This window comes from Carettochelys insculpta, chromosome 21 (assembly GCF_033958435.1).
Source record: "Carettochelys insculpta isolate YL-2023 chromosome 21, ASM3395843v1, whole genome shotgun sequence".
In the NCBI taxonomy this organism is placed as follows: Eukaryota; Metazoa; Chordata; order Testudines; family Carettochelyidae; genus Carettochelys; species Carettochelys insculpta.
The window spans coordinates 11,197,856-11,208,834 of NC_134157.1; the positions used below are offsets into that span (position 1 = coordinate 11,197,856).

General features: G+C 54.2%; 1 protein-coding gene across 2 annotated transcripts in view; it reads left to right on the plus strand.

Moving 5' to 3' along the window:
* SH2D3C (SH2 domain containing 3C) overlaps positions 1 to 10,681 on the plus strand; it is a 47,125-nt gene extending 36,444 nt beyond the window's left edge. For both annotated transcript variants that reach the window (XM_075015482.1, XM_075015480.1), the window contains 7 exons: positions 912 to 1,036; positions 2,550 to 3,115; positions 4,273 to 4,388; positions 5,039 to 5,210; positions 6,322 to 6,433; positions 7,599 to 7,805; positions 9,347 to 10,681. In XM_075015482.1, coding sequence (XP_074871583.1) covers positions 912 to 1,036; positions 2,550 to 3,115; positions 4,273 to 4,388; positions 5,039 to 5,210; positions 6,322 to 6,433; positions 7,599 to 7,805; positions 9,347 to 9,522 — 1,474 coding nt within the window. In that variant the 3' untranslated portion in view covers positions 9,523 to 10,681. The remainder of the gene's footprint in view (positions 1 to 911; positions 1,037 to 2,549; positions 3,116 to 4,272; positions 4,389 to 5,038; positions 5,211 to 6,321; positions 6,434 to 7,598; positions 7,806 to 9,346) is intronic.
* Positions 10,682 to 10,979: the final 298 nt, after the last annotated feature.

Consider the following 10,979-nt stretch of genomic DNA (forward strand, 5'->3'; position numbering starts at 1 on the left):
GCTTGCTAAGAGCCACAGAGCACTTTAGGGAAACACCCCTCCAGTCACCAGTGAGTCAAATCAGTAAAAGCTGCAGCCATCAGACTGATGGCATCAGCTGACAACCCATCAGACTGACAGGGGGATACGTTCCGCCAGTGTCATTTTATTGGATCATAAAAAACATATGTACCCAGGTCTTGCCAAGACTGCTGGAGAGGGGAACTGGGCAGAACTCTCATGTACTGCTCATCTGTGCTCTTTGGTCTGCTTAGACAAAGAAACCAAAACATGTCCATTTCTTCACAGTTCTTGGCTGTTTCTCCGGCACTAGCCCCACCCTGCTGGGTATGGGTTACTGGCCAGCCCTCGGGGAGAGTGGGGACAGGTGGAGGAAAGGAGACCACTTAAACTACTGTCACTGACAGCTAATACACAAATTACAGAAACATTTCTCTGCCTGCTTTCGTGTTACCCACCCTAAGCGTTGGGCCTCAGTTAGCCAACTGTGATCCTTCAAATACTGAAAGGGTTGAGCATTTCCAAAGGTGCTGAGCTGCTGCAACTCCCACTGACTTCAGCTAGAGCTGAGTGTGCTCAGCACGCTTGTAAACCCCATCACCAAGGGCTGGGCTTCTAGAAGGGCTTCCACCCCTACTCCAGAAAGGCCAGCTACTTCCGTGTGTGCATACATGGGAGCTGAGCTCTCCTGAAAATCAATCATGTATGGCCTCTCCTGCTGTGTGGGCATACCACCCCAGCTGTCCCCGAGTCCAGGGGACCAATCTACTGCTGGAGCCAATAGACACAAGTTCACGGACATGCACACAGTTACACCAGGCCTTTGTCCTTTGGCATCTCCCCTGGACTGTCTCAGGAGCCATGTGTTTCAGAAAGATCTGTGACTTGACTTATTTTTACCCCACCTGCAGTGTGTCCTTACCAATCCACCGAGATGTCATCCGGAACTGCGCAGTCAGCGTGGACCAAATCCAAGATCTCCATTCCCCAATGTCTCCCATCTCCGAGAGCCCACTGTCGCCGGCCTACAGCACCGGTAGGAATCCCTCAGTCCCCTGGGAAGTAGCAGTCCACAGAGCTTCATTATGGGCATTACCTCTAATCTGAAGAGTGGAACTGGAGGAAGAGTGTAGGGACTTCACTCGGCGTGACATCAGAGGCTCAGGCAGGCACACAGGGCTGGACTGCTACTAGACACTGGCCCTGTGGGATGTAGCACTGGTCCCGGCGTGCTTAATACAGATCTTGTCCAGGAGGCAGGTTTTGCCCCTTCCTTAGCCCTCGTGGCCAGATGCCACACTACACTTAGTATCTCAGTCCCCCACCTTGAGACAGTAGCTCCAAAAGACTCTTCTGTCAGACACTACCTCACCAAACCTGTCCCAAGCAGAGAAAGATCTTCGGTTGGGGTCTCAGGTGCCACTCCTAGCTCTGGAGTTGAGAGGCAGGTCCCCCTTACACAGCCTCTAGATCTTCCCTGGATAAAGAGCTTCCTGGAAGCTGGGGTACTGTTCTCATCAGTTTCTTAGTTCTCATTACATACGTGACCTTCAGTCCTCCTCCCTGGAGCTAAGAATATGACTATCATCAGGAATTTGCTTATTTTTCCCAGCTGTCCTGTTCAGCTCTGGGCTTAGTTCTGACTGCTCCTTCCCATAACCCTCCCTTTGCTCATTGCCAGTCTCTTCTCTCCAAGAGCCTGACTTCTCCACCTGATCACCATGGTTAGTCCACTCCAGCTGAGACCTGTTGATCACTTATCAGTTAAGCACTAACCAGCCATCTGCATGAGCATTTAGCCCATAGGCAATCAGTTAGCCCCACAGCTGGCTCAGCAGCTGTACTCACAGGTAGCTTAATCCCAATTCCCTCCAAAAGTCCTGTCACTCCAAGAAAAATCTTTCCTACAATGCTATGTGCCTGCTGCATCACTTACTGCTAATGAAATCCAACTGTCTAAAACAACCCCTCTTCAGATTAAGGGAAAACATCCAGAGAGAAGAAAAGTCCAGGCTGAGAGAAAGCACAGTGTAAGAGTCTCCTGTGTAACAGTCTGCAGCCCCTCTGAGAACACAATGGCCGCTGTCTTTGCACAGAGGCAGAGCTTAGAAACACAAAGGAATACTACACAGAAAATAAGGGCCTTAGTCTTTCATCAATACATATGCCACAGAGACCCCATAAAACACCCTCCCCCCAAACACACACACGGGCCATTTAAAAAGAATCGGCTAATCTGGTGTGAGACTTGGGGGAGGACGACGACTAAATCCTAAGTTTGTGCAACTGTTTGAAACTACTCTAGTTTACACCAGTCCTTGACAACTTCAGTTATAACATGGGCTCAAAATCCTGCCCTGAGACTGGCTGGAAGTGCTTCGGATCAGTACCAAAAACATTTGTAACTTCATAGGTTCTGACTGAGGTTGTCTGTTCTAGCTGAGACCTGGGTCTTGCGCATTCCTTGGTTTGGCCTCTTGCATGTGTGTGCCTGGGATGCTTGTCTCTTCTCTGAGCTACACTAACTGGGTCTCTTCTTCTCTCTGCAGTGACACGGCTAAAGCCCCAAGCGGGTCAAGCTGGTGGCGTAACCCCAGCCTCTCCCGTCATAAGAAGATCCAGTGAGCCACAGCTGTGTCCAGGAAACAAACCCCTGACAGACCTGGCTGACAGCTCCCACTCCACTCCCGGCCATGGATATTCCAGGGCCTCTCCTTCCCCCTCTGTTAACAGCTATAGTGACCCAGACACGGGGCATTACTGCCAGCTCCATCCCACCTCTCCTGTTGGCAAGGAAAGGCCGATTTATGACACCAAGCAGCTGCCCGCTAAGAGCTACGTGGAAAGGTTGAAGGTGGAGGGGGGTCAGAAGGTGGCTGCAGAGAACGGCTCCCTTGAGGCAGGGCAGAGGATGAAAGGGGACCTGGACATTGTGGGCTTTGTCCCACCCACTGTAGAGATGAGCTCGTCTTTCAACCCGCTGGCGTTCCAGTCCCTGCTGATCCCCCTGGAGAACAAGCCTCTGGAGATGGCCGTGCTCAAGAAGGTGAAGGAGCTCCTGGCAGAGGTGGATGCCAAGGCCCTTGCCAGACACATCACCAAAGTTGACTGCCTGGTATGACTGGAGATTTGGCGTGGGGGAGGGCGATGTCATTCCCTGCTGCCCTGAACTAGGCCCGCCCTCGCTGGCCCTGCTGGAAGAGCTGAGATTTAACTAGCCAATTTCACGTCCTCGCAGCGGCCTACCTAGCGCTATCCGGGCAGACGAATGGGGTCTGGGGGACTGGGTCCAGAGCTGGGAGTGACAAGCTTTGAGTGGTAATCCCAGCTCCACCTGTGACTCTGTAACCCTCGGCGAGTTGCATTAGCACTCCATGCCTCAGTTTCCCCACGCTGTAAAATATACACGTCTAAGGGCTATGCTAACTACTAGCTTCCCAGGGTGTTATGAGGACCAATTAATGTTAACGGAGCTCTAGAGGCCTGAGGGGAGTGGTCTCCCCCGCTGTCCCACACAGCCATTGGTTGGCCTCTCTGAGACACTTGACAAGGGGCCAATCAGTACCAACTGTGTGAGAGTTTATTGGGAGGTGAGTGCTTGTCCGTCTGGAAGTGAGACCTGAGGCACCTCATTTCACACAGACCACTGATGGGGATCAACCCCCCAGGCTTGATAGGAGGCAGCTCGCTGGGGCTGTGCTGCAGTCAAAGAGCACTGGCCATTCCCTGTGCCTGAAGTGGGGGCAAGAAAATCCAGGACCAGGGAGGGGCGGCTTGTCCCAGGCCAGGTAGCCAATGGCTGCTCCATACTAACCCTCCGCTAGCAAGGACACGGCTGAGGCGGCGTCCTCAAAACACCTGCCAGTCCTGTCCAGGGCCCCATGTCCCCTCCAGGGTTTGTTTCCAGCTAGGGTCTGGTCGCTGATTCTGGACACCAGGGGATCGTGGGTGTTAGGGCCAAACTCATCTCTTTGGGTGAGTGCCCACAACTCCCTTTGCCCACACACGTCGTCCATCCCTTTGTGGGCCCTGCGTGTGTAAATCCCCTGCTGGCAGCAGGTCGGGGTCATCACAAGTATCTGTGGCCTCTTGCTGAGCCAGGCCAGCACTTCCCCCTGCCCTGGCCACCCTAGGGCTACTACATGGCAAGGCGAAGAAGGGGAGACCCTGACTCCCAGCCAAGCCTGTACAGAGCCAAAACTTTCTCTGCACCTAGCCAAGCCCCCTCCCCTCAATTAGAGGAGATTCAGCGGCTTTCCCTCTTTGTTGCAGGTTGCTAGGATACTAGGCGTTACCAAGGAGATGCAGAGGCACATGGGAGTGAGCTCGGGCATGGAGCTGCTCACCCTGCCCCATGGCCATCAACTTCGGCTTGACCTCCTGGAACGGTAGGCTGGGGAGTAAGGAGGCCATGGGGTCTTGGGAAAGCACGCGGTGCCCTGGCTGCTGTCCCGGGCAGCCCAGCAGAGCCATGGGGCTCAGCCCCACTCGGTTAGGTGTCTCACACTGGCCTGCGGGGATTAGCTGTTGGCACCGGCTTTGGAAAGCGTGGCCTGTGTTTCCGAATCCAGCTCCCCTTGCCGCACGAGGGCTCTGCCCCGACCCTGCTTGTGGTGGGTGACTGAGATGACAGCGGCAGGCCCCCCACGGAGTAGCTCTGGAGATTGAAGCCCTCACGTTAGCCACACACCCCAGGCAGCATCGGTGCACGCTCCACACCCAGTGCTGGCCTCCCACAGGACCTCGATGGGCCACCTCGAGGGGCATTCCTGGCTTCATGGCACCATTCAGTCCTCAGCCGCTCTCCTGGGCCTGCCAATGAGGCGGCCAGTTGGACTGAGGCAGCCAGCACCTGGGGCACCTCAGCGCCATCCCCGTGTGAACATCTGGGCACTCCTGACGTGGGCCACATTTGAGCCAGTGGCCAAGAGGCCCCATATCCCCGCACCACCTTCTGACTCCTTCGCCTCTGCTGCCTTCATGTTGCTTGCTGGCTCCTCACCGGCCAGCTCAGCCTCTTTCCCTCCTCCCACGTCAGGTTCCACACCATGTCCATCATGATTGCGGTAGACATCCTGGGCTGCACGGGCAGCACAGAAGAGCGGGCAGCCCTGCTGCACAAGACCATCCAGCTGGCTGCCGAGCTAAAGAGCACCCTAGGGAACATGTTCAGTTTTGCTGCTGTGATGAATGCGCTGGAAATGACCCAGGTACCAACCCCCCCTTCAGGGAGTGCTCAGCTCTGCTCCCATCCTGCCCCCAAACGTCACAGCCCCTTGCTGCATCCCTTAGGAAACGCCCGCATGTTGGGATGGGGGAAGAGCAAAGAGAACATGGGGGGACATAGGGACCCGCTTGCTGCAAGTGTAACTCAGAACAGAGCTTGAAGCAGAGTAGAAAAGGGACCTGTGGGAAAATAGTCAGGATGGCCCTGAAAACAGCCTGGTCCCACACAACCGTGACTTGGTGTTCTTTGCTGGGCTGTATTATTTGGAGGAAATAAAGTCACCGCCCAATATGATAATAAGATACACACATCTCATAGAGCTGGAAGGAACCCTGAGAGGTCACTGAGTCCAGTCCCCTGCCCTCCCAGCAGGACCACGCACCATCCCTGACAGATTTTTTTTTTAATCTATTTGCCCCAGATCCCTAAATGGCCCCTCAAGGGCTGAGCTCACAACCCCTGGGTTTAGGAGGCCAATGCTCAAACCACTGAGTTATCCCTCCTTTTCTAAAGCCACATCATCTCACCATCCAAGCTGCTGCTTTGCAATGATAGGAGAGTAGAATTCTACTTCAAATACAGCCCAGCAGTGAGCTCACTTCCCCCAGTACAAAGGGGCTGGGGCAGCTCCCTGCCCCTCTCGCTGCCCAGCATCAGCTGCAGAGGGAAGAAAAATATCAGCAAAAATTCTCCTGTGGAGCTCTCGGTCACTCGCCCCCGCTGCAGTCAGGTGTGGAGATGCCCAGAGAACTGGCACCTCTACAGGAGCCCACAGAGGGGACAGGCAGAGCAGGCTGCAAGGTAGTGCTGAAGTGTCTAGGTAAAGCTGTGGGATGGGGGCTCCAACCAGGTGCCTCGGTGTCCTGGGATTGAATTTGCAGGAGGCTGCAGCTATGATGCAAGGTGCTTTGGCAGCATTGTGCTGGGGGCAGGCTGCCCAGATCTACCCAGAATTAGTCCGTCCCCAGCTCCAGCTGGCGCTGCTGGTCCCTCACGAGCCCCAGTCTCCCTCTACGTCACTGTGACTGTCCTTGTATTGCTGAGAGCATGCAGCTGCCAGTCCCATGGTCAGACCCCTCCCCTGCTGCTTCCAGATCTCGCGGCTAGAGCACACCTGGATGGCGCTGCGCCAGCGCCACACCGAGGGGGCCATCCTCTACGAGAAGAAGCTAAAGCCCTTCCTGAAGAGCCTGAATGAAGGAAAAGGTACGGGGGAGGGAGCGTCCCTCTTGCCTGGCATGCCCTTTTCCCCCACTCCAAATCTCCCCTGGGCCCGGCAGGTCTCGCAGATGCCATCCGGCTGGTTTTTACCCAGTTGTGGGAGTCCCTCGGGCTACAAAGGTCCATACAATTCCCCACTCGCTTGCTCTGCAGATGAGCTAGCCCCAGCCCGTTTTCCCATATCCTCCCATTGAACAAGTGAGGGGGAACAGACCTGTCCAGTTACAGCCACCTGGCTCCCTGCCAGACCCCACATCACCCTGATGGGATAGGGGGCTCTTGCTATGGAAGTGCCCATGTCCTCTCTGCCACTCACCAAAATGTCCCTCCCCCAGCGCCCCGCCCTCCTCATTCCAGTCCCTGCTGGTTCCACCTATCCGCTGCCCTGAGAACCTAGTTCAACCTTATGGCGGCGGCGGCAGCAGCAGCAGCATCAGGTCCTTCCAAGGCTCCTGAAGTCTGGAGCCACCAGATGCCACAGGGGCTCTGCAGGTGGGATTGCTGTCTATGATCTAACAATCCTCCCTCCTTCCTGAGCTCCCCCCTGCCCAGCGAGGCTAAGGGCATTACAGTCAGCATCTACACGCTGCTGCTGGGATGCAGAAGGCTCAAGGTCCTGCAGAAGCTGCAACCCCAAGCTAAGGAAGTCCAGCGGTTCACGTGCCCACTGGCCTGTGTGCTCTGGAACGCCTGCCACAGCCTTCCACCCAGTCCTGCCCTTCGCTTTCTGAACAACCCCGTCGAAAAGTACACAAAAGCAGTGGCTGGGGAAAACCACTGGTTCCTAGAGCCAGCCCACCTGGCAGTCCAGGCTAACTCAGGCTACGTGGCTTCATGCCCCTCAGTAGGGGGACAGGGCAACCGATTCAGTGGGCACTGAGCAGCCAGGAACCAGACTGCCCTCTTGGAATGGTCTCCATCCCCTCTGGGGTCAGGACCAGGGCGTGCTGGGACGTGCCTGTCTGGGGGAATCTTGCCCACACTCTGCCTGTTCTGTAGCTGCCTGGAGGACACCAGGCCACAAGACTCGTTCTTGCACTTCTCCCCGTGCCAGGCTTTGAGGGTGAGCCTACGATGTGGCCCCTTCAGCCCTCAAAGCCCTGCACAGTCGCCGGGGAGTTCAGGGTGCGCATGTCTTCTTCTCCCGCAGAAGGCCCTCCCCTGAGCAACACCACCTTCCCTCACATCCTGCCCCTTGTTACGCTCCTGGAGCGGGATGCTGCACTCCTGGACAGCTCTGAGCCCTGGGAAAACACGGACGGTGGCGTAGAGGTTGTCATGGCCCACCTGGAAGCAGCACGGATGGTGGCGCATCACGGGGGACTGTACCATACCAACGCGGAGGTGAAGCTTCAGGGTAAGGAAGCGTTGGGCCTGAGCTGTGAGTTTCCATATTACCCACACCTTTTGGGTCCAGCCAGCCAGGCAACCTCAGAGAGTTCCTCCTCACTGCACTAGAGCCCCCATTAACACAGGGGAAGAGCCGCACAACACTGGATCGTCCTCTCCCAACTTCTTTCCAGACTCTTGGAACTGGTTCCACCCCACCGCAGTCACCGCGCTGTCAGAACTGGGGCTTTTCTCCCCGGTAGAAGGGGGATGAAATTAGGGGGTGTCCTGCTGCTGGCTGTAAATAAGTGGTCTGCATTTACCCCATGGAAAAATGGATTCACGAATGGAGCGCCCCCCCTTGTGGTTGCACATGGCGTAGGAAGAGATTCTCATCTAGCACCACCGGTAGTGGTCCAAAAACTCCCAACTCAGACCTCTGGCCAGGTCACACTTCAGTTTCATCCCATCTAGCCCACTATCCTGATGCAAGCTCTGTATTGATCTTCTCTCAGGGCTATCCCTTAGGGTTCTCCCTTGCCTCATATCACCTTCCAGGCCCTCCCCCTGAACTGGGTTCCACTCTAGAGAACTATAACCAGCAGCCGAGATCTGCTCTGTCAGATCAGCTGGCCTCTTCCACTGCCTGTCTAGGTTCACCTTTCTCTCAGAGCCAGGCTGAACAGGGTTCCCCTTGGAGTCCCAAATGAAAACCCACCTCTGCTGTCCTTGGGCTTGACCTCCTCAATTTAACACCTATCCAGGCTCTCTCCTTGGAACTTTAGACTTGCCCTATCATCAAAGGTCCTCACTGCCGGAGTGTGCTCTATCCTCAGTGGTGTTGTGTGTAACTCCCGGCTTCCTACTAGCTTTCTCTACTCAGGAGAGGATCCCAGGACCAACTGTCCTCCTGGGTTTCCCTTTGACCCTCCCAATCTCTGTGGACCCAGAGAGTGATTGCAGAGTTCTTCACGCTCTCTTCTTGCGACACCTGCTGCTGCAAACTTTCTCTCTTTGTAGAACCACCCAACTGGGTTTCATTATCAGATAAGCCTGGCCCACCCTCCAGATGCAGCCAGGCAGCATAATAAGTCTGTCAAAGCCATGGGGTTCACATTTCCACCTAGACTCTCCAAAGCTGGGTGATGCAGCAGTTCCCAGAAATCACGAGTTGCAGATCAGGGAGAATCTGGCCCATGGTGTTTGAAGGGACTTTGAACAGATTGTATTTAAGGCTTTGGCCTGGATTTGATGCAACTCATAACTTACTGCAGGACTATTAGTAAGAAGGTCCATGTTTTGGCCTCTCTCTCTCCAGCCTAGGCACAGGCATTGTGTGGCTGAACCAGCATCGTCCCACCCCTGCTCATACTCCTGAAATAATGCCTGTGTTTTATCATGTACTTTCCTGCTCTCATGGCTCCAGGCCAGCTCTCGTCTCCCTGGGAGTGGAAGGGGAGAGAAATCCCAGCTGCTTTCTGCCTGCTCCATTTAGGCTAGGGTGGGTTAGAGCATGCATGTGGCGGGCTGGCTTCTCTCTAACACTCTTGGGTCTTATGTCCTTTGCAGGCTTCCAGGGCAAGGCTGAGATCCTTGAAATCTTCAGTACTGAGTTCCAGATGCGTCTCCTCTGGGGCAGCCGTGGCGCTGAGAGCAGCCAGCAGGAACGCTACGAGAAATTCGACAAGGTCCTCACTGCACTGTCCCACAAGCTGGAGCCCTCTGTGCGCTTCAGTGAACTGTGACTGACATGGGCACTTGGACTTAAACTCCTAGGGAAAAGATGGCACCAATCGGTTCCTCCAGAGGCTAAGTAATCGGGTCCCCAGTCTGCAAGCCAGGTCACTCTTCCTCGTGCACGCATGGGGGCTAGGCAGCAGTGGCTATCCCAGACCCAGAAGGCAAGCCAGCCTGGCACAGATGGAGAGCGTGAGGAAGAAAGCTGGTATTTGACATCAACAAATGAAAGAAGTGATCAGGAGTGAAATCACAGCATCGGGATGGGTACAGCTGTAGCTCCCTGGAAAACAGAAACCTGAAAAGAGCCAGAATGATCAGTCTGCAAACCAGGGGTGAAATTGCCTGTAAATTTATTACAGGTACTGTCCTACAGTAACCCGGGTCCTTACCAGCTCTTTAAATAGCTCCCTGTTGGCTTTTGCCACAGCTCAGCCAGCTCTTGCCAGGCCCCTCTGCTACAAAGTCCAGGGGAAGAGGGCCCAGAAGAGCTTTTGTGGCACAGGTCCATCCGTGCTCCATGCATGCAAACTACAGGTGGCTGCATTTTAATTTCCACCCAAAGCAGTGACCTCCCCTCCTTGACCACCAGTACAAATCCATAGGGGACCCTGGCTAAAAGGACCCTCCATACTAACATCCAGTTGAAAGTCCCTGGGTAGTCCTGGTGCAAAATGTTTCAGGCTGCACATTTGTGGACAAGGGAGAGCTCTGATCAGTCCCAGCCAGGGGACCTGCTGATTCTCAGCTGTCGGTTAGACCAGCGTGTGCACCCCAGCTGATCTACTCCAGGATGCCTGTGGAGTTAGCAATCCTCTGGCCCTGTAATCACAAGGTATCTCACTACCATTGTGTTCTTCATTCAGCGTTGCTGGATCTCAGCCACATGTGGACCAGTTGCTATGATCACCCAATGCCACTCTCACTCATACAGCCTGTTGGCCTCAGATATTTTATCTTTTCTATGTCTTGGCTGAGGCCTCTTAATTCAGCCTGTAAATAAATTTCATGTTTACTTCCTGATGTACAGACTTGAGGGCGTTCTTGTAAATATTTATGCTCACGTTGTTTCATCTTGTAAATAAGTGTACATAGATCATGGGGAGGTTGGGGTTTTCTGTTGTCATTTTTGGTTCTTACATACAATAAATTTTATGCTCTTCCTGACTGGACTCACAGCTTTGATGGATGTTTTGAAACACTCTTCTATAGTGACACACGCTCATACTATTCAAAGTATGTTTGTACTGATGCCCCTAGTGTTGGTGTCTATATATTGTGCCCCAAGCAGCTATGGTAGTTCTTTTTTTCTCAGCATTATATTCAAGTTTAATGCACCTGGGATATCCAAATAGAACAGTAGCACTGGGAATAGCTTGAGAACATCTCAAGTAAGAACAATTGCACCTACTGGAAGTGGGAGTGGTTTTGTTCCTGCTGTCCCCACCTACTGTCCACTTTAACT